We start from the raw sequence: 24,512 nt of genomic DNA, 5'->3' as shown, positions 1-24,512 counted from the left end.
CATCGTGGGGAAAGGTCTGGTGGTCAATTTTATTTACTTAAAGGCACTTAGATGGCGGTAGGTAGTCGTAAGTGATGTCAGATGCCTTCAGGCGACTTGAATAAAATCTGACATTGATAAGAAGGAAAGGAGTCAGATGTATTGCATATAACAGCAAAAATATATACAATATCATTTTCAAAACACATAATTTATTTAAGAAAATCTATGTTAACATTAATATTTTGTTCTTAATCGTCACTATATTTTATCATTATATATTATATTATATATTAGAGAAAATCGTGATTTTTAATACTCAATATACAATCGAAATAAAATATATATTAGATAATATAACTTTTTTGGTAGTCCTGGAGCGGAAGAAAAATATAGAGTGTGGCAGCTATTTTACACCCGCGCCGTTCGTAACAGTTAAATAAGGGAAAGGGCCAACATTTTTTATTGACAAATCAAGTTACAATGAACCATTTTAGTTCATAATTTCTGAAGGATTAAGATGTTACTTACAGAACTTAAGAAAACACATATGTATATATGGTTTCTTGGCAAATTATAATATACACATTATGAAATGAGAAAAGTAACACTATCATTAAATACTTATTTTATGGTGTCATAAAAAAAACCTATTTAAAAATAATAAATAAATATTTCGAAATAATTATCGACAAAATGTGTTTTTAGCATACTATTTGACTAGTTAATATTTCATTTCTTAAAAAATAACAATAAATCCTTTTTTTATAGAAATAGTTTAATAATGATTTAACTTTACATGATTCTAAATTAAGTATACACCTACTCTTTCCAAGTTATTCATAAAAAAGTCAAGGCGTACTTTAAGCTGAAGTATGTTTTGTCACCATCGCACTTTGTAATATTTAAAATTGATAAATAGAGACAAAACATACATTAGCTTATACATTTATGAATAACAGGGATTATCATTAGGTACTGTTAAATTGCATTTTTATTTAAAGCTTGATTTGAGAGGCACTTTTGAAACACTTTATTAAATACTTGCCAAATTCAGTCAAGTTTGACGTTAACCTGCGCGCTGCAGTCGTCAGATAATATGGCGAAGGTACTTCCCTTTTTATGCGCAAGTTAAAGTTAACGTCAACGCTTTCTGGTACAATCTACTTTTAGCTTGTCGCGTGTGCTGGTAACAGAACTTAACAGACTGTTTTAAAAAAAAAACTATTGTGTAAAATAAATATAAATAAATACTTAGCACCAACAAGAATTCCAGTGACATTTTAAGTAAGTGTAGCAAGACAAAGTTCAACGAATCCTTTTAATATACACGTGACAAAATGTATTAAGTATTATTTTGACTTTAAATGATTTCTTTAATGATAGACCCGGATAGAATTTAGGGCTAGTATACATTATAATTCTTTTTTTGTTGGATTTGTAGTGGATAGCATGCTCCTCTTTATTTATTTATATTTGCATACCTATATTCGGTAAAACATGGAGGTTTAATACATTTTGACATCAATTTGTCTATTTGTACTCATGTTTTTGGCAAATAAATGTTTTCTTTCTTTCTTATTGTATTGTATGAAATTGTGTAATATACGAAACATACAAATTAGATTAATACATTTTCAGTTAAGTTATCACACATTGTGAACACAACCACCGCTTATGCTCGAAAGGTCCCAGGTTCGAATCCTACTCGTGCCACATGAGTTTATGTACTAAGCTGACTAATGCTTAGTAATATTAGACCACCATTTGCTTCAGGTGAAGGAAAAGATCGTGAGTTGACTTACCTACTATTATAATGTCGGTAAGCCTAATCTTAAAAGACATGTCATATGCCTTTAGGCGAATACATTTGATAAGAAAGAAAATAATATTAATTAGGTTAATTTTAGTAATTTACTAGTTGAAATTGTCCCACCACGCCTTAGTTCAAATTACCCTACAAAAATCATTGCCCGCTACAAACTTAATATAAACTTTATATAACTTAATTTAAAGTATAAATTAAAAAAATATATTAATGTACTCCTCTCCTTCATAAGTAATATATTTACATTATATTATTATCTTAGGTAATTGCAGCTTCATTACTCAGTATTTAAATAGCAATATTTAAAGTAACCTTAAAACCATGGTAACTTTTAGACAAGCGGCTAACACTAGATTACGTTTAAATACTAAAAACACCAAATGTTATTTATTCATAAAACAAAATGCCTACATTACATCTAAAAAATCTATGTCCAATAGTGGAATTCTTATATTCTGAGATAAATGATGAATTTTATAAAATAAAATCAATTTCCTTTATTTCAATTTGTGTGTTTTAAAGTTTGTATTTGTAATACCTAGCTATGTATAATTTAATAAGTCAAAGTAAAAAAAAGGCATTCTATTAATAGGGTAGATATAAGAACGTCAGAAAATTGTAAAAAATATGATACATTTAATATTATTGACATAATTCATGGATTGTAACAATGCCGTCGGATTATACGACGATTTAGTTGGAAAGTACACTTAAAAAAATAATACAAATAAAATATATTTAAGCGTCATAAAAAAAACTAAAATTAGCAGCTTAATAAAAACATATAACTTTAAATTCACATTATTTAAACATATAATTTTAAATTAAAATTATTTTAACATATAATTTTAAATTCAAATTATTTTAACATATAATTTTAAATTCACATCATGTCATCTACCCTATTTAACAATTAAATAAGTGTCATTTAATATGTATTAATTTTCGACATAAAATTGTATTTTACTTAATATTTCAATGTGTCTTTCCTTTTCAAGGTACTAGTAGCTATAGTTGCCTATACTATGACAACAACAATGACAAAGCCTCGTTCAAACAGTACGGGGCTAAAATTTCAAAAAGTTATTCAATTGACTGAATATGATCGGACCGCTAGCTTAGAACTGAGGTGCTTGTAGAATAATACTTATATGTGCCTAAATCTAAATTCTGACGTAAACTTAGGCTGTTTCCCGACTCTTTCCTTGCGTTTTAATGGCGTGCGCGAGCCACAGCGCGAGCACAATTCCGGCCACCTGGAAAAATAAAAGACGATTGATTATCCATATTTATATAGTAATATTATAAATGCGAATGTCTGTCTGTCTGTTCCGGTTTACGGCTAAACCGCTGTACCGATTTTAATGAAATTTAATATGCATGTAGTTCAAGACCCCCGTTCAAACATAATCTAGTTATTTTTTCAAAATCCCCAAATGGACTAGAATAGAGTGAAAGTTTGTGTGAAAGTCATGTTTGTTGCGCTTCCGCAGATCAATTCACGGGGGCTAGTCGCGGGAAAAGCTATTGTAGATATAATAGGTAATAGATGAAGCTAGAAATAAAATTCCGTGGTAAATTCGACCTGGTCTAAGTTAGGTCAGATCGAACTAAAGATTAGAATTATGGTTCGCGATAACACGCCACGAAATATGGAAATAGAATCCGTTGTAAAATGGAACAAGCAACTGAGATAATTATTTAAGTGCACTTGCCACTGATTTAAGGCGCATTTTTCGTTTTTTTTATCATTCATTACCTTTTATTTCGTATCGAAAAATTAAAAAAAATATTTTAACAGATTATGCCGAACTAGATAAAGAATATTGGAAAATAATAGTTTTCCATTACACAATGTCACAAGAGCTCAAAGAATAATATAGAAAAGCCTTAGAGCCAAAAGGACAAAGTCCTAAAAGCCCTTATCACGATTTGGCCCTGTATTTTACAGAAAACCGTTCCTATACTTTAGATCACCATTTGTATTATAATTTAATTGTCATAAACGCTCACGCACTAATTGACCTCAAACAGGACCGACGGCGCTTATTTATGTGTCACTTTAATCATAATTTATATACCAATCTTTTTACCAATATATTTATACCAATCTTTTTTACAAACGGTAATATCCCAAAAAAGCTGGTTATCAAATTCTTTTCAGTTCAGTATTATTGTTGTCTCCTTCATCTTCTGTAAATTACGAAAGAGCTAAAAATAATATCGGCGAAAAAAAAACAAAACTGGAATGCCCTATAACTTTAGAGATGTAATTTAGAATTTATTCTATTTTGACATAATCCTGAACCGTGAAGTTTCTAGAAGTATACAATTATTTTTGTTCATAATTTTTCACAATAGATACTATACATAATTATACAATAAATAATTATCTGATTACTTTAATTGTATAATAGGTATAACCTTAAGAAAACCATTTTAAACATGCAATTTATTAATTACTGTACCCGACAAAACCGACGATGTCAACTTAATGGATGAAATTAAATATCGAGTACTATCCCGGACAAAAGTGCAGTCAACCACATAACAAACTATACGAAATTATGGCAAATTCCATGTATCTTGATATGCGGTCGACTGTACTGTTTCTGTAATACAATTAAAGCAGGTGAAGTCGTCAGCAAAGTTTGTAGTGTTGCGTGGTTGGGTGTGTTATTTTCACGCTTTCCAAACGGCGGATTGACATGAAAGCTATGCACGATTGTGGTTACTTTATTGCCCTGACAAATTCTTATTATTAAGCCATATTATCCACGCAGTTTACTTACTACAGAAGTATTTATTCGTATCAAGAATTTCATTACATCATTAACATCATTCATGACCCCAAGATTTCTCAAAGGATCAATCTTTCAGATTAGAATATTCTATTCATTAATATCTTCGCAACATTCTAAGTATCTAATATTGCTTCTGTCTAATATTCTTCGCTAAAATCTATCTAATATTGCCTCTGTTTAATACATATGACGTATTGGTCCACACAAATTTACACGACACGTTAAGAAGAAGAATACACGTATTCTATTTAGTGACTCCAAAACATACATCTCAAAAAATCTGAAAAATCTAATTCGACATATAAAAGTGCTATCACTTTGACTTGACTATGTCAAGTCAGCGCTTGTCATAAGCACTTCATTTTCACGCCCATCTTTGTTGGTTGAGGCAAACTACTCGATATTATATGGCAAGAGTCAAAGGAACAGCTAAAATACAATTAACGTTATAAAAGAGATATATTCTAATTAGTAGAATCTAAATTTGTGACCAACCTCCAAGAAGCAGAAAAGAATACCACAGACGATGACAGTCAAACCGGCGCTGTGAATGGTCGAGAGCACTTTATCTTCGCATCCATCTTTGTAATAAGTGTGTTGGTTGAGGCAGTCCGATCTCTTGATCTCGTCGGCGCGATCGGTACCGTCGTTGGGGCAGCAGCTGAAGGATGGGTTGAGACGGGGCTCGTATGCGCCGTAGTTGCTAGGACCAGTCACACCACAACATTCCAGCTGAAATTGTAGTTTTAAATGTGTGAATTTATATAAAAAAATATTTAATTTAAAATGCAGAATCTGTCTAGTAGATGAAAAAAATGAATTTCTCATTATGCTAAATAATAATAAGATGTAACATATTAGATGATTTAATAATTTAAGATTTCATCTAAAGATACTCTTAATAGAAGGCTTGAATATTTTATTCATGTAATGTCATCATTTGCCTTACCTTGTCCCAACATCTGGGGTCGGCGCAAAATGTCTGTTCCCTCCACAATTCTCTATCTTTTTCTATATATGGATCCACCCCCAGCAACCTCACATCCTCCCTGACACAATCCATCCATCTCTTCCTAGGCCTTCCTCGTCCTCTATATTCGTGTACCTTCCTATTTAAAGGTTTCCTCAGTAAATGATTCTCTTCTCTCCTCATCACATGTCCAAACCAACCGAGTCTATTACCTCTAAACTGTAGACGAGTAAAGTAATTAATAGCAGAAAAACAAGACATACACTGCTCTGAACGCGGTCCCAAAAGTCCTTGTAACTGGAATCCTCCTCTTTAGCTGACTTGTTTTTGATGAAGGAGGCCCGGAGCTGAGTCTTCATGCTACTTTCAATCTGGGGTCGCAGGGTGGCTGCAGCGATGCCCACGGAGAGCTCCATAAGGATGATCACGATGAGGCAGCCGGCAAACTGTTCGCAGATAACAATAATTTGTCATATATTAAACAAAATCAGCCAATTTATATAGCGTGACAGACAGTAGATTTTAGAATTTTTATTATTAGTGTTTATTGTGTAATCGTTGTTTATGTTGCCGACTATCATCGTTAGTTTTTCATTTCAAGTCATGTTTGATATATTAATAGTTAATTAATTATTAGTTAAATGCAATAACCCAGCTCATTACATCTGGCCCCTGTCGTGATTGTTGGTCAATTCATAATTATGATGGATATATTTCACGCTGTTTTATTGACAAAATCAATCATAATCAACCTTTTGGCCATCCACAGGTGTACATCTTAAAAGATACAAATTTAAAACAATGTATTATTTGTTATTGCGTTAGGACTCGATGGAAACAAAAGTGATAGCAACCTTGAAATCAGCTATATCTTTGAGCCTATTAATAACACACAAGCAAAATTTAATACTGTCACTTGGACGTCCCAATGCAGTGACATAATAGTACGTACTATTGTGGCATTGAAAATAGCACAAATATGAGCTCAGCCGTCACAATTGTAACAGAGTTTATGTAGTAGTTAGGTACATTACATTCGTTTATTTAATTGGCATATTAATGTAAGACCTACATTTGTTCATTTAACGTCCTTGTAGAAAAGGCTACGGTGAAATTTGTTGCGCCGCTTCTTTTTTACCTGCGCTTTGGAAGTCGGCAGTAGACTTCGTTTTAACTTTTGGCGCCAAGTGAGCTTGAATATTTACGACGTGATAAAAAATAAGTATTTTTTTCTATTATAAGTAATTTTATTTATTATAAGACTGATTAATCCTAACAGTCATAAAAAAATTATTGCTAAAATTAACCAAAATTTTGGCTATTTAATTTACTAAAACATCGGTATGGGTGCAAGCAATAGTGATGTCATAGCTCGTATGCTTACTGTTATTGACCGACCTATTTCCGCTTTCTGACCTACTTTTTCGTTAGTGAAAATACTCTTGATCATTCAAGAAAGAAGTGAATATAAAATGACAAAGATATATGACTCGGCGAGCAATTCGTAAAAAAAAACACAAATAGCAGGGTACGTACGAGTAATGTTACATAAGTTAGTTCCTTTGTAATGAGAGATTTTATAATTAATACCTTAATATGTGCCACATGAAAAATATCCTAACTATAACTATAATTTGATCCAGGTAGATTAGGAACGACTTGGACTACACAGGAACAAATTTATCTGGCCCAGTGAAGGCGTCGGTACTGTTGAAAAAACTTTACATGAAAATGAATATTCAAATTGTCTTGAAAGATTCAAATTTTTATCACCGAGTCAAGTATTTGTACTATTTAAAATTGCCAATGCTATTAAATATATCCTGTACACAAACAAGCTCGTTTGTGGCAGAAATAATGATCAGAACGAAATATCCGACCAATTTCGGTCATGGCGACAACTTCAACGGTTTTGTACTCGCTGGGTGTGCTCGCATTTGGCTAATCTTATTGGTGAATATTCTCATGCATTGCGGACATTTGAACACATCGTTATTACAGTTCCATTGAGATGATAAGTACTATGAAATAATACTCACGATGTAAAGTAACTTCGGGCTCTCCTTCCACGCCCCGAAGCACCCAAACGCGGCGACAACGATGATCAGGACCCCAATGGCAATCAGCACAGCATCGGTCTCGTGGCCAGTAGCCTCCATGCTGGTGAATCCCATGATCATACCCATGTCCACGCATGCTGCAGCGATGATCACGATCCCGAATATCTGGAAGAGATGGGAAGCGATTTAGTTGTTTTCCAGAGGCCTTTACTATTATATAAACAGGGTAACTTGGTTTTTGGATATTTTTTTTTTATTCTAGAAAATACTAATTAAAATCAAGTATTTGGATTAACAGAGATTATCTATATTTGAGACCTAGCAATTTTACACTTTTAATGAGACATTTTAACCGGAAAATATAAAGACGCATTAGAAAAGAATTGAGTTTAGTTTTTTGGTCACAACACAAGCTATAGTTATTAGACTGCTGCATACTAATGAAAGCTGTAACATAGTATTAGATTGTAATCCTGAAAAAATACGATATAGCAATATTTTATTGCCTAATAGAGGCTTCGTGGGTAACGCGACTATAAATTGAGTAGTTACAAAGTACTAATCTTACGCCCTCAATCTTTAAGGTCGTGCCCTTTATTCCTCATACACAATAGTTCAGATCGATAACGACTAAGATATTCTTAGAAACAACCCAAATACTACTTCCTTATTGTAATTGCGTATGTAGTTTACTGTTCAGCTCTCGCATGTAATGGCCATGTTAAAGCCATCAAGTTTTGTCTTGTCTTTAGAGGACACGAAAAATCTGGCACCAGTGTTGGATATAATGCCTTGCTTGCTCACCTGCCTAATGTTGTCATTATTATAATATGTTTAATAGTTTTATTAGTGCATACATGTGTTTTATTTTTGTCTAGGAATCAGTTTTTTCTTTGGCTCACAGTATATGTTGGACAAATGCAAGAGCTATATCATAAAATAAGTAACTATATCATTCGAAATGTGAGAAAGATCATCGATAGCATTTAATAGGACTATTTAAGAAATTTGGTTCGGTTGTAATTTTACAACCAGCCCTCCTGACGACTTGACAGCAACCCTCCTTAGGAATGCTATTGTTTCCTAACAGCTGCCAAGGCTATATGGGAACTAAGGAGTCACCTCATACATCCACGGAAGAATATGGACTGGTCCTATTCTAGAGCGGCCAAACGCCTGGTTCGGAAAAGATTTACACGCATATGTAGCTCCTAATACATTAGACCACATGTCATGTTACCTGCATGGATCTCTCTATGCCTCGGTAATAGGGCCGACTATGCAATTTTAATTTGCTGATAACTATACCTTAAATACACTTTAAATTTTTAAGAGTATCAATGGCATCAATATCATCATCATATTAAATATTAATACAATTTGGTAGTACTTAGTAGTAACCGATAAAATTTGCATTGAATAATTCTCTGACAAAAAATTAAGCGTGACAATAATGACAAATGTGCGTTTTGGAGAAATACGCATTACGCTGCTTGTTTTTTAATTTTATAGAATAACCTGTGTTACATACAAATTTAGATTTATTATAAGTTTTAAAATATGAGTTAATCGTGGTGGTTACTTCATTCATTTGTTCACCGATATTTTTCATTTGTACAAATTTTAATGGTTAGACCTTTTCCTTCCGTGTTTCTATTGGATCTTTCTCTTCACAAACATACATTTAAAATAATGTCATGACAACCATCGCCATTGCTCTTGGGTGAAATGAGAGGACTAATCGTCAATGAATGTATAAGAATAATTTACGTAGTCATTTATAACAATTATAAAATCTTTGAAGGAGTAAAGTTTTCAAATGCAACGCACAATAAATTACTTAATTAAAAAAAGTAACTTCGTAAATTATCTGAATAGCTTTCAATAGATCATCGACATAGGGCGCGCCCACTCTATTTCAGTACAGTCATCGAGTCTGTCTTTAGTTTAGTCTTTATTTGACGGCAATAGAGGTTAATTTGCTATGAGTATGGGTACTTGGCATATACTATTGATGTCATTGTCCGTTAGTGTTAATGTTTGGTTCGTTTTTAATTGGGTTTCTGGGCTTTTGGAGGATTTCCAATTTTAGTTTGTTTGTGACAAATACCAGATCGTATGCTAGAATTTTAATAGTTGAAGAAAAGCGCGCCAAGGCTTCACTCCCGTGTAAATTTGGTTTGTTTCCCTTTATGCATCTGAGACCTGAGTTATATACCTATATGTGGGTGAACGAAGTGGAATTGGGGTGACATAAGGGTAAAATGAACAAAAGAAACAAAAAATAGAATCAATTGTTCAAGTGGTGTCTTCTGGGTGATAAATCCGAGTTAAAATTAGATCAGTACTCACTCTGGAACTTTTATTTAGTTTAATTAGGTGATATCACCCAGGTACACACCGTCAATAAATGCTAAAAAACATCGCGTCATTAATGGACGGCCCTATAAGTCTATATAACATATAGTATATTTTAGTAGAAGTAGTTATAAGCTGTAGCCCTAGGCCTGACCCAGGGCTCTGACGCTCAACGGCTGAGGAAGCCACCTGGAAAACGTTCACATGAGAGAGAGAGTATAGGTACATTTTGTAAAATTTTCACATATTTTTTTAAAACAATATATTGCAGTTCTAATTCGACCTCCTTCATTGATGATTGTATCTCTGACATCACGATTACATTGCTCGTGAGGTGACGTCATATGTTGTGACCCTAGAGCGTGAATGACATACATACATCTACGATCTATTCATTATAGCTATAGCCAAAGCATCATTGTTTCTCTCTATAGGTATAATACATTGTGGAACTTAAAATAAGTTCATTTTCGTAATTCGAATTGTACCCGTTGTCGAATGCGATCTCTCGATATTCTCGTCGTGTCTTTTTTAGCTTCTTTTCTCGAAAAGTTTCTGCATATTTCCAATCTCATCGATGGCGGTTAGCTTTCTAATACATTGTTTATGGAACTAAGGCCACACTAGTCGTAGTAACGATGAAAATAAACGCTAGTTAACAGTTTATATAAATACCTACATAATATGTGTAATATATGAGTAAATGAGTATAATATAATAATCATAATTGAACTTATAGAAAAATAGGTCAACGCACGAGACGAAGGAAATGAGCCGTGAATGTGGGTAGATGACGAAATTTTCGTATTCGGCGATGCGTAGGCGCATATGTTTATAATCCCGGCCGTGTCCGATGTGTGGAGATGGTATTAGCTTTTATTAGCTTTTACGACTACTCACTCAGCTTCTTGTTTGTACTACGAGCTTACTTTTTGACAAGAAAGTTCGGTGTGGCTTTACAAAATGGCTTATTTAAACGGACAATGCTTATTTTGTCTCATAAAATCCGAAAATTGACTTCGCCATGTTGGTAGAAATGATAATACTTGCACCAAATAACACGTTTAAAAAGATTGAACTAAACAAAGAAAAAATAGTTTTAGTTTCAGAAATACTAAGAGCATAATAGCAGACTAAAGTACTAGTATGAGCACAATTACATGAGTCATACAAACATATATGGAAAGTATTGGTATCTTTATGGTGACTTCAACAAAACGCGAAAAATCAATGGAATTTGAATCGTAAATAGTCATACCTGTGATTAAATAATAAATAAATAAATATATTAGGACATTTCTCTGATGTTTCGGCTTTTTAATCTGTGATGCTTTACGAGGCTCGTGATTTATGTTTGTCCAGTGGCAAATAGAAATACATGTTTTGTTTACTAGTGACATTTCTTGACTGGTGTTTTGTGATTACTTAAAATATAAGAAAATATTTGCAGTGAACATTGCATGAGTTGCTTTAAAGACAGACGGAATGGGCGGGAACACATAACAGTAACATATAAATATATTAGGACAAATCACACAGATTGAGCTAGCCCCAAAGTAAGTTCGAGACTTGTGTTATGGGATATGATACTATATTTTATAACATATACATATATAGATAAACATCTAGGACCCGGGCCAATCAGAAAAATATCATTTTCCATCATGACCCGGCCGAGGATCGAACTCGGGACCTCTCGGATCAGAGGCAAGCACTTTACCACTGCGCCACCGAGGTCGTCGAAACACAAAACATAGCTCTGTTGATGGTAAAACATTTATAAAGAAGTGATCATGCAGTATCTTTAATACTTCACAATTGTTTATATCTTAATAGCTGCGTCCCGGGGCTTCGCTCTCGTGGGAATTTCGGGATAAAAAGTACCCTATATGTTATTCCAGGTTATATACTACCCGTGTACAAAATTTCATAATAATCGGATTAGTAGATTTTGCGTGAAATAGTAACAAACAAACTCAAAAAGTATGCAAAATTCGAAGAAGATTGATTGAGTATATAGAGCGTGAAGAGGTAACAAACAAACAAACTTACTTTCGCATTTATAATATTAGTAAGAATAAGGATTGTTTATTAGAATTAGGTATGTACCTTAAAATTCGATTGCGGGTTCAAATGGATATAGTTGTGGTACGATTAGAAATTTCTTGGCCAATTTAGTTAAAGATCACATCAAAAGTGGCGCCGATTTGTTTGTGCACGTGGGTCGCGTGTTGGGCGTATTGACGAGATGCCTGGTAGACAGCAACCTTGCAGAATCACATAAAACCGAGGCCAATTTGATTGTTTGAGAAATGGCACTTTTAAATATTTTTGAAGGTATTTTTGTTTTACCAATCACAAACATATATTAACTTGATATAAGTCTGTGAGTCCAATAGAGGAGGACATGGCGGGTGAAATTTATGTAATGAACTCATTTTGTGAGTTATCAGCCTGAATCAATTACATTGGATTCATTCAATAATACAGATAAATCTTTAATTATTAACATTTCCTACCGAGGATGTTTTGGTAACTCTAAATATTAGCCTAAATTTTTAGGGCAATATGTATATTTATACATCGTGTTTATTGTTATATCTTGGGAAATAGGCACCTTGATTTTGATAATAACAATAAATGAGACGAAAGAATTTTGAAATTGTGTGGGAATCGTATCCACTAGTGATTGAAATTTAAAAAGCATGCGTGACCTTTTAAATACTGAGATTCTTGTAACACTTTTATGTTTTAACGTTTCATATTTTTTATTTACATTTCGGAACTCTTCCATTCTGTTTGTCTATTATTTTGTTCTTGACAATGTCTTGTCATGGTCTTGTATGCCAAACTGAAATATTGGTTGATTATATTCTAATGTCTGAAGATTAAAATAAATTTTAATCACCCATTTATCTATTAAGATAGATCTGTGATAATTTATCCCAAAATATTTTGGGTAAGAGCTACATTTGTTCTTTGTTATTAGAAGTTGTTATTTTGTTAAAATATAGTTCTATGTGAAAAACCTCACCATAGATAAATATTTTATGTAAGCAAATCACCTATATTTATCCTATCTATTTACCATCCCTTTATTTTAAATAGCATGTACCTAATTAATAGGATGCAATTACTTTCTTTACATAGGGATTTACGCTTCGGTACCGGATTCCCCTTCATCCTACGGCCGCACTTTGAAGCTATTCCCTTTCCCTAAGTTTTCTTGATGTCTGGCTGATTTGGAGGATTAAAGGAAGTGGTGTTTTTGTTTAAAGACCTTTTTATTAATCGGGATGTGTTCATATTTTGTTACCCACCTATATACTGGTATTCTTCTATTTCCTTTTTGTTACATTTTCTAAAATTAAAGTCTGTCATTTTTGTAACGAAGACATTTTTGTAATCCTTCCCGTACTAGTCTAGAATAAATGCTACATTCTTAAAAGAGGCATCAGGTCAAAATTGTATGATTGTTGTAGAATCTACAAATTGAGTTGTACCTAATTAAAATTGGAATAGCTTTAATTTATTCGAATTAATCCCAACGGATGATGCGTTTTAGCGTAACGGTTGATTATCAAAAAACTTGACTCATTTTTAGCGTATCCTGTTTTTGTTGATTGCAAAAAGGATGCAGCAGTAATACTATATGTACGAGATAAATATAATGGTGATCAATGTGTACAAATTGTAGACTTATATCACTGATGATCACACCGGAACTCTGAGTTTATGAAGTTGACTATAATAACGATTAAGTACATACGCGTACAATACAAGTATGTTACAATATTTTAAAATTAAAGGTAATTATTTCCCGCTAGTAAATGTATCCTAATCTCCATTTTGTTATTCTATAACAAGAACGCAAGATTAATTTAGCCCACAGATACAAGATCATGTAAATGTTCTGTTATTATAATAACTGTTGTACGACTTCAGAAGATTGTACGTACAGACAACAGCACATCAACTTACCCTGTGTGAACCTCGCGGTAATAGCGCTGAGTTTGCAATGAATTTCGGTAGTGCTGTTGACTGTACAATGTACACATGTTGATGCATGGAAACGTAAATTTTGTTATAAAAGACGAAAAATTTGTAGTGACAGCGGAAAATTGTTGGGATGGTGGAACTGTTATGGCAGTCTCGACAGTGAAGAGGGATGTATATAGGTATTACATAGAGATTGATAGAGATTTATGGAAGAAAATGAGTTTTGGCGCGAAATTAACTTTTACTTACTATACTGAAAAGATAAGAAAGATAAATTTATAATTCCACTAGCTTCGCCCCGGTTCCCGTGGGAATTTCGGGATAGAAGGTACCCTATGTGTAATTACAGGTTATATTCTACCCGTGTATCAAATTTCATAACAATCCGTCCAGTAAATTATGCGTGAAAGGGTAACAAACAAACGTTCGCGTTTATAATATTAGTAGTGTACTTATTTTATTTCCTGAGTATAATTACGATGATTTGCCAAGGTAAAGGAGATTCATAAACACGCTTAAACGTCATATGAAGAATGTCGTCAGTTTAGTGATACAGACAAGGCCGGCCGTTCGAAGTTGCTTCCTGTATTAAAATTCATTACATGCAGTTAACTATAAAATGTAGATTCTAAAAAAAAGTTCTAGAAAAATCTTTGGTTGGATAATATTTCTAAGTAGGTATTTTCATTATCTATAAATGTATAAAACTCTTGCGTTACTGAGTGACTGACAGACAACCAGACAACGCACGGCCGAAACTACTGGGCGTAGAAAGCTGAAATTTGGTGTGTAGGAGGACAGTGTAGGGAAGCACTAAGAAGGGATTTCCTGAAATTCCTACGGGAAACAGATTTTAACTCACTTACGAAGTTGTGGGCAAAATCTAGTTCAATATAAAAAGGTCAGGCCAATTTCTACTGTAAAAAGTTTATTTAAAGTTGAAATTGATATTTTATTTTTCTTTGCAGTCTATGAGCTAACGCATCATTTACGAGATAAACTCGGGTTAAGAAAAGAAAGATTCATTCATAAATGATACAATGTAGGTACCTATAGCCAATCAATATGAAACCATAGGAATTTAGTGTGGCGCATGTGCGATTCGATAGGTTGACAATTTGCGCGGTAAAATAGGTATGTGGTGATAAAAATTGGAAACTTTCAAAAGTTAATCGGAGAAGTCAATTTGTTAAACAGTAGCGACGCCCACATCGGACCAGACTTTATTCTTGTAATCCGATCAGACTTGCAAGTGGGTCATATGACTAACTCGACGTAGAAACAAACAAACAGTTAAATTACAATGTATAAAGTCTAAAGACTCTGTTGCAACCTGGTTGCAACAGTCAAGTTTTCCACTAGACGCGGTAGATCATCGTTAAAGTCGTCAGATGCCTTTAGGCGACTTGAATAAAATCTGACACTGTTCTCTCTCACATCTGAGCGTTTTCCCGGGTTCTTGCTCAGTCGTTGGGCGTCGGAGTCCCGGGTGTCCAGGGTCCGCTTTCCTAGTTTTTCGTCTCCACTTCGCACGGTCGTCGGCATCCCTAGTTATCAGACCATTGTCACACATATCATTCTTAACGACATAAAACCACAACTTTTGGGTTTGCCCCTTATGCTAGGGCCAAGCGGGAGCACCATAGCCAGACATTTGTTCCCTAAGTAATTTGTTTGTTTGAAATAACTTTATTGAATATTCCATAACAAAACACAAAGACACAGAAAAAGAAAAAGCACGACTAGCAACGGCGGACTTATTATTAATTTGCTGACAAATTCTGACTAGTGTCAGATAATAAAAAGAATATAGTTATTCTTATCAATGAACACACTCGAATCTTCAATCTACGCGCTCTCGCGGATGAACTCTGCGCTGTTCTGAGCAGGTTAAAATTAACGTCAAAGTTGGCTGGTGCAACTGATGCTAAGTGTGTGCCGATTCGATGGAAAGAAGAAATGATGTCATGCCGTACTCTGGGTCAAGATGGTGTGTCGTTGGTTGTGCTCGGCCTTGACTTATTTTTAATCCCCAACGTAAAAAGAGGGGTTTTATCTGACCGCTAAGTGTCTGTCTGTCTGTATACGTGGCACCGTAGCTCATCAACGGACGAACCGATTCGGATGAGATTTTTTTAAAATTTGAGATAGCTAATTTTTATGCGATGGTTCTTAAATATTTTTCAGCTGTTCAAAAGTGGCAGCGTCTTACAAATTATAGTCTCTGTTGTTCTGATTGTCTGTCCGTTTATATCGGCCGGACAAAGTAATACAGAGCGTTCAGACGATTTCGACAATACCACGTGCGTACTTGCGCCTCGAAGTATTCCACACTAACCTTGAGTAGTTTCTAGAAGTATTAATTAGTTCAATTGGATGTGTTATATCTGGATGGTGATATTTGCAGAGTGTATCTAACAATTAATTGTTTATTTTTAACTTTGTCTAGTCTAGTCCACACAAATAGAATAAGACCCTTTCAAATTATGACCTAAGACCTAGATCTAGAAACTAATTATTATAGGACCCTTTTAATGTTTGATCTATCTCTTCTCAGCCGTGGCCATACACAAAATACTTGTAGTTGGTTGTAGCTTTCTGAGAAATTACTATTTCGTTGTGAAACAATATTTTTTTATCAAAATGACATTTTTGCCACAAGCTATTCTCATCGGTGAGATCTGAGAGTGGCATTTTCTTAACGCCTGTCAAAAAAACCCACGTCCGTTCTGAAAACCGTTTAGGAGTCCCCTCGTTGGGGCCCGATCCTAGGTGCACTATCAAGTGATGCTTATCATAAAAATGCATTGTCATGGAAAAAACATCGGGCGGGACAGGTGAAATTTGCAAACGTCCGATTTCTGAAAAAAAAAAAAAGGTTTGACTCATAAATTATAAAAATGACATAGTTTAAATACACTCATGATAAATTCAGTTTTTAGGAGATAAACCTATCAGAAAACTGATTGGAACAAGTCCAAGTTGTTTCTATTTACTTTTCAATATTTCCATTTTGCTCTATATTAATCCTCAATGTTTGCTGAACTATTTATAGGTATTTTTACACACACTGCATCAATCAATCAATCATTCATTTATTTCATTGATGATCACAGGTTTACAAAAGACAAGCGGTCCGTCCCTACTTCGCTCGTGTTAAACCATAATAAATTATACACACGTTCGTCAGGAATCAGACTATCTATTGAAACAGTCCGCATCAAAATCTGTTGCGTAGTTTCAAAGATCTAGCAGCGGGAAGCGACTTTGTTTTATAATATGTAGTGATGGTCTCTATCTGACAGATCTCTATTTCCTACCAATAGGATTTACGGTAAGTATTTATAATAATGATAAAATAAAGTATAGTATTAATAAATTGAAACATTTAAATTAAATGCAAAGAAAATATAGTTATAGTTTAAAATTGGATTCAGATAAACAAAATACTATTAACAGAATCACCAAACACCCTATTCCATGCAATTCATATTTCCATCAAGTGTTCTAACACATCAATACTTGTAATAAGGTAACATGGCTATCGATCGTTAAATAATTTTCCTGACCTCATTCGTTGACCGGGTCGCGGCGTTATAAATGCAATGTGGACTGTCAATTGATGACGAAAATAACGCTATGACCCTAAGCAGAAATTGAAAGCAAAAGTTGTGAATTATCCGTCGACCCACCGGTGGGAAAGTCCGGTGGGTGTACGGGTCAATAGGGAGCAAAAAGAAGAATTAGATTAGTAATTTTGACTCGACAAGAAAACCAATTAGTACAAGGAAGCCTTAACAGATATGTAACAAAACCCCGACTTTCAATATTCATTTCGCTACAACTTTTGAACGGATTTTCATGAGACATGGCTAAAAACACTCGGGATAAAATTATCAATGACACAAAAAAAAAAACTAAACGAAAATCGGTTCATCCGTTTGGGAGCTACGATGTCACAAACAGACACGTTAAAGAGGTGAAAAACGAAAATTCTTTCATGTTTGTTTAGATTTCTCTTCAAAGTCACTAATCTAAAGGAATTCCGACAGACAGACAAAAAATAACTCATTGTTATTCATATAGTCATACGTCGAGGCTACCACGGGGATTAGCTTTTTAAACTCGGATCATGTTTTGTTCTGCAGATTATGTAAATATTTAAATAAAATCATCACCGTAAATACCGCAGCTTACGTTTAAATTTAGGTAAACAGTAGCTTTCTCTAAAATTCAATATTACATCGTTTTAGAGTTCTGTATTGTAATGGTAAAACGGAACCTCTATAACATCGCTTCGTTGTGAATAAAATAAATTTGTAAATTGACGCGAACAAAAGATATTCAAAAGAGAGTCCCTCAGACCACATTTCTTAAAACATTATTTGGCTTTCACAAAATCTAATTTCAACTTCCCCAATTCTTTTGGAATGTTCACTAAATCCCAAGCATATTATTTTCAAAGAAATTCAAGAAGTTGGTCCTCAGTCTCAGACCACACGCACATGATCAATATTGTCTGCGCTGAAGTTTGTTGGTGCTGCGGTGGAGTTTGTTGCGCCGCTTCTTCTTCACCTGCGCTTTGGAAGCCGGCGGTAGACTTAGTTTAAGTAATTTTATTGACGTCAATAAGTGATGTAGGTATATCATCCTAAATTGAATAAAGAATTTTGAATTTGAATTTGTCACATATTCTAAAATTGAATCCGCAAGGAAATCAAAACCTATAGAGTACTTTCCGTTGGTTTAGAATCATGTAATTTTACAAGAATTTTACGAGATGCAAGGTCTTTTAATACAGATAAAGGGAAAAATCGGAAAACAGTAAACATGTTAGTAACAAAAAACCTTCGGTGCGCGAGTTTAATTCGCACTTGACTGTTTCCACATAACAAAATGGCTTTTAAATTAATCTTGTTTTGTGGTAATTTATATCACATCAAGTACTACTATAGCTTTGAATGTAATGTATGTACCCGAACACAAAAACAGTACTCGTAATAGAATGTTAATATGATGCCACCAACAGCAAAATTAATTTATTTATTTATTTTAGGTAACAAACAAAACACTATTTATGTTTATCATATAATTTCAAAACTTCATTAGATATATGAAAAAACTAACATATAAACATCATCGGTTTGCCACAAATTAAAATTGATAGGAAAAATAATTATACTAGTTTTTGCCACGAAATCAGTGATTTTTTCCAGGACGTCCTTTTCCGTACTTAAAACTATGTAGTTTTAGTAAACATATATTTATTTATTGTATACATGTGTACACTATATTTCAAGAAGATTGGTTGAGCAGATTAAGCGTGAAGAGCTTACAAACAAATTTACTTTTGCATCGATGTTCTAAGTAGGTTAAGATTAAGGATTCTAAAGCACCACACTTTTTACCCTTTTCTGATTGGTCTCAAGGTGTGACTGGCAGAGAATGCCTTGTGGCATTAAAAGTCCACCTATTATGCACTTTTATGTTGTGCATTAAATTTAAATAAGTAATTTACTAATTACCTACACAAGCGGTCAAAAGATGCATTGATCTACTATTAGAGTGAGAGAATTTAAAGCTCAAAGCATCAAAATGTTCTGTCTAAAAAACTGACATAGGTATTTATAGTAGTTACCTCGTGTATTATCTACTATAGAAACAGACCTAACAAACCGGAACTGTATGCTCCGGTGATTTTATTATCACTCTAAAAATAATTGTACAGTCAACATATAAAAGATTTATCGTAAAATCACCTCCCGCTGCATAAAGATCCTATATGACATGGTGACTGTACTTTACCTATGGACAAACTGGCAGTTATTTGAAAATTATTTCCCACCGCACTGTCACTGAATGTAAACAATCATTATTATAATGATGGTATTCAAACGTGACATAAAATAATATTTACAGTGGAAAAAACTCATTTGGCAAAGAGTGTGGTTGTTATTAAATAAATTGAACTGTAAAAAAAGTGACTTATCAATAATTTAAAAAATGTAAACATGATCAAAGTTTACGCTAGAGACAAATAGGTTAGATACAGTGTCAAGTCTTTTGCCAACTCCACACTAACGCCGAACTCGAACACTTGCCGACGCGTATGCGTGTACGATGCGTAGTTAGTATGAGTACCAGCAATGTATATCGAATCCGGCAAAGTTTGGCAAACTGTTTGGCGAGAGTGTGGAGCTAGCTTTTCGAATACCCCTTTTTCCCAGATTTTTTGATATCTCCTTCAGATTTAAAGATAGATAAAGAGGAATATCTACTTCTATCTCCTTCTCCTTTTGATACGGACCTCACGAGCTAAGCTGTTGACTAAGTGTGCGTGGCACGAGTCAATTTCGACGTTAACTTTAATCTGCACAGCGCACATGAACACAAAGTACTTACGCCATTTTGCCTAAACGTCGCGTAGGTTGAAGTCGTAATTAGTCGAAGTGATTGCAACTCACTAAGTTTCGAAATTACAATGTAGTTACCATGACTAATGACTGCCATACGATAAATAAATCCCATACGAAGAAGTTGTGATACTTGAAGGCAACTTTTAGCTCAAATCGTATAACAAATGAATGAAAATATGTTCAATAATATTGGCAAAGAGTTCAATAATATTTTCGAAATTTAAGCTTATTTCATGTACACAATAAAACCCTTTTTTCACAGATTAAATGGTTCCTATATAATAATTTCAATCTATCAATATACCTATACAAAACTCTTCTGTTACTTAGTGACTGACTGACTGACAACGCACAGCCGAAACTGCTGGGCGTAGGAAGCTGAAAGGTGTATAGGTTCCTAGGACAGCGTAGGGGAGCACTAAGAAGGGATTTCCTGAAATTCCTACGGGAAACGGATTTTTACTTTCATACGAAGTTGTAGGCAAAAGCTAGTTTAATATATTTTATTATTTCCGAGAATACGTAAAATAGGGCTCTATTTTTATCTTTTACGGTATGGAACCCTAAAAAACGAAAAACTGTTGATACAACAAGTGAATTGTAAAAAAAACATAAAGCGTCTTTAATTTATTCAAATCAGGCCGTCGGCCATAATGGATTTCAGTCGAACAGTTCATTTGCTTGTTTCCTTTCATCAAAAATCGATAGTAGCATGATTGATAGCACCATTAATTATACATAGTGTGAATGCTTCACCGGAATCACAGTGCTTCCTGGTCAGAGTGTGACAATAAAATCGATAATCGGTTAATGTTGAATCGAGTAATGTTACAAATTACGCCGAAGTGCTGTCCGTTGTTCCACGTGATTTTTCGAGGTACTGTTAAGTAAATACGTGAAAATGCGCGGCCGAAAACTAGTTTTCTATGAATACAACTTTAAATAAATAAAATATAATGTAAACATTATATTTGGTTATTTCACCTTCATCAATCGATCGATTTCATAATCGGTCATCATGATTAACATAAACCACATTAAATTCATCGCACGCTCATTCATAATTACAATTCAGTTTGAGTGTCACGAGATTAAACAATATCACCGCACACAGAGACTCCCAACCTTTTTAGGCCCAGTATTTTTCCAGATTTTTCCGAAACAATAGGCGCAAACCCATCTATAATTTGGGAGTAGGTACATCTATGCTCCCATCAGATTAGCATCAGACAACAACTAGCGAATGAAAAATCCGAATATATTTACAAATAGTTAATATAATAAGGAAATATTATGAGTAGTAAGTTTATTGCGCCGCTCCTTCTTCATCTGCGTTTTGGAAGTCAGAAGTAGACTATTTTAAGTTTTTGACACCAATAAGTGATGCATCCTAACATAAAACCTAACAAAAAAGTATCTATCGTAACTGTATTTTATAAAATCGGAAAGAATTTATCACATTAAAGCCTGCATCATGTTTTTACCTTGCTTGAATATAAAAACAATGACCTTCACGCCTTGATATGTCTGATCACATGTCACATTGAATCACCATGAGTTTTATATGCCTATTTATTGGTTATTAGCATCTAAGGGATTTGTTCTCCCTCATGGAATATTTCAGAAAATTCCTAGGCAACATTGACTTTTCTTTTTATTGTTATCGAGTGTGCATTAAAAGCGAAGTCACGTTCTTGTCGATAGGTAGGTAGGTACGATATGAATCAAATCAAAAAGGAATTTACAGATACTTTTTCACGTTTAATTTAACAGTAGCTTTCTGAGATAATTATAACAATACTTATAATTATCTCAGAAAGCTACATTTCATTTCGATAATAAAGGAAACCTGACTTTTATGAGTACCGAGATTTAGTGACAAAGAATCACATATGGGTACAATAGGGAGCTTACTGGAGTACCTATATCTAACCGAGAGGTCCCGGGTTCGTTCCCCGGTCGGGTTATGATGGAAAGTGGTATTTTTCTGATTGATCCGGGTCTTGGATGTTTATCTATAAATATATTGTATATATTTGTTATAAAATATAGTATCGTTGAGTTAGTATCCCATAACACAAATCTCGAACTTACCTTGGGGTTGCGGCTAGCTCAATCTGTGTGATTTGTCCTAATATATTTGTTTTAATTGTGAACTAAACGATCAACTGTGAGTCAACCAGTGTGCTGGTTAATTCACGATGTTTTCTTTCACTGTAAGCATGTGGTGGTGTATGTAATCTACTATACATGAGTTATAATAGTTTTCATATTTGTATACAAACTTTTATGTCATGGCGGGACACCTTTCAATCTCTGGCGGGACCTGGACAACCACGGAAGCTTTTCAATTTGAAGATGAGGCATGAATTTCGAAACCCAATTAAATACATTTCGAGCCTTTAACTGAAATTAATAATGTTTATAAAAAGAAATGTGTTTAACTTTTATACTACTTAAATTTACTTCTGATTGAGTGTTCGCGTGACTTCGCTTGATAAATGTAATGTAGGGCTGATGGCACGTTGCAGGATTGAAATAAATAATGATATATATATAAATTACCCCCAAAGTAAGTTCGAAACTTATGGGATACTAACTCAACGATACTATATTCTATAACATAGATAGATAAAGATAGATAAACATCCAAGACCCAGGTCAATCTGAAAAAGATCATATTCCATCTTGACCTGCGCAGGGATCGAACCCGGGACCTCCAGTGTAGCACTCCGGCATGATGACCATTAGGCCACGGAGGGCGTCTTTACACAGTGAGTTTTATTTCATTAGTATACTTATGTCAAACTATAATTTCTTTCTCAACTAAGCGGTTTTACGATTTCTTCCTCACCTTTCTCATCTTCGGAGCCCAGGGTCCGATTTTCTATTATTTCTCCTCCACATCGCACGGGCTTCAGTATTCTTACTTGTCAGACCATTGGTACGAATAACATCAAGCAATCATTTCAGCTACAGGGAAAACAATTGCAGATAGACCAAATCATAAATAATAATCACTTTATATGTCATAACAAGCTACGACACGTCCACCCACCAGTGGGTCCACGAGGCATTTCTATTTACCCAGGCACCCACTGTATAAGATGATTTAAAACCGTTACAAGCACAATTGTTACTATACAGATAGTCATAAAATTATAAACCCTGTCCAATAAATAAACTCGCGTGTCCGTTAATTGAGTATACTAACGTTAGAAGTATTCATAGTGAGTCGGAAACGCCATGACCTCACATAGTTCCCCATTGGATTCCCGTGCTTTACTCAGCACCAATCCTAGCTCATCCCAGCGATGGTTCCTATCAACAAAGCGTTTTCCCAAGCGACCGACAAACTCCTCTTTAAATATGATGGCCTTTAAAAATTGATAAAATAAATATTGACAGATTTCCTCATTCGAACAAAGTTGATCAGGATAAACAGAATTAAAGGAAATCACATCATCGTGATAATAGGGAAATTTTATCGAAAATATTATTTATGCATGGTCTAGTCTCGTAAAAGCAACTTTATTTATCGATAATAACCGTTTGCACTTCGTACATATATCTGTAGTCGACTGTACCTTCTCGAATTAGAAAAAACCCCGCAAATGTGTGTACTTTTGATTTCAGTCAATATAAATCACTACGTAGTCAGTAACTCGGGGAAATCTTGTACGAAATTCTGCATAGCCGGTCATGGACAAGGTTAGCATTACGTAAAATATGATTATTTCTGTTTTAAAAATATTTGTGTGAATTTGAAAATGGATTGTTAAAAGAAGAACATGATTGGTGAGTGCGTTTTCTTTTAGAGTAGAAATTTGTAGCCATTAATTTGAGAAATACTTAATTTTTTACGTAATAAAGTACTTGTTCAGGTCAAATTAAATGCGTTTTTACGTAAAAAAAGAGTAACATTCTAAAAAAAATCAAATATCTTAACATATATACAATAGTTCAAGACTGATAGCTGAATCGATGCGAAACATGTTGTAAACTGTTGTGAATAATATGTATGAATGAATTAATGAATATTTATTCAAAAGACAAACACATAACAATACGAAATATAGAGGACTGGACAAACAATAT

General features: G+C 34.0%; 2 protein-coding genes across 2 annotated transcripts in view; one reads left to right on the top strand and one right to left on the bottom strand.

Moving 5' to 3' along the window:
- Positions 1-721: 721 nt before the first annotated feature.
- The window catches only part of LOC128683874 (23 kDa integral membrane protein-like), a 25,760-nt gene continuing 1,969 nt past the window's right edge, over positions 722-24,512 (bottom strand). Inside the window, exons 2-5 of the mRNA XM_053769922.1 lie at positions 7,621-7,806; positions 5,845-6,027; positions 5,107-5,343; positions 722-3,063 (exon numbers count right to left, since the gene is read on the bottom strand). Of these exons, the coding sequence (XP_053625897.1) occupies positions 2,989-3,063; positions 5,107-5,343; positions 5,845-6,027; positions 7,621-7,806 (681 nt within the window). The 3' untranslated portion in view covers positions 722-2,988. The remainder of the gene's footprint in view (positions 3,064-5,106; positions 5,344-5,844; positions 6,028-7,620; positions 7,807-24,512) is intronic.
- Positions 24,191-24,512, top strand: part of LOC128683867 (uncharacterized) — a 20,133-nt gene continuing 19,811 nt past the window's right edge. Inside the window, exon 1 of the mRNA XM_053769910.1 lies at positions 24,191-24,212. Coding sequence (XP_053625885.1) covers positions 24,206-24,212 — 7 coding nt within the window. The 5' untranslated portion in view covers positions 24,191-24,205. The remainder of the gene's footprint in view (positions 24,213-24,512) is intronic.

This window comes from Plodia interpunctella, chromosome 3 (genome assembly GCF_027563975.2).
Source record: "Plodia interpunctella isolate USDA-ARS_2022_Savannah chromosome 3, ilPloInte3.2, whole genome shotgun sequence".
Classification (NCBI taxonomy): Eukaryota; Metazoa; Arthropoda; class Insecta; order Lepidoptera; family Pyralidae; genus Plodia; species Plodia interpunctella.
Note: the sequence above shows the minus strand (reverse complement) of the source record. Positions and strands in the feature narration are given on the sequence as shown.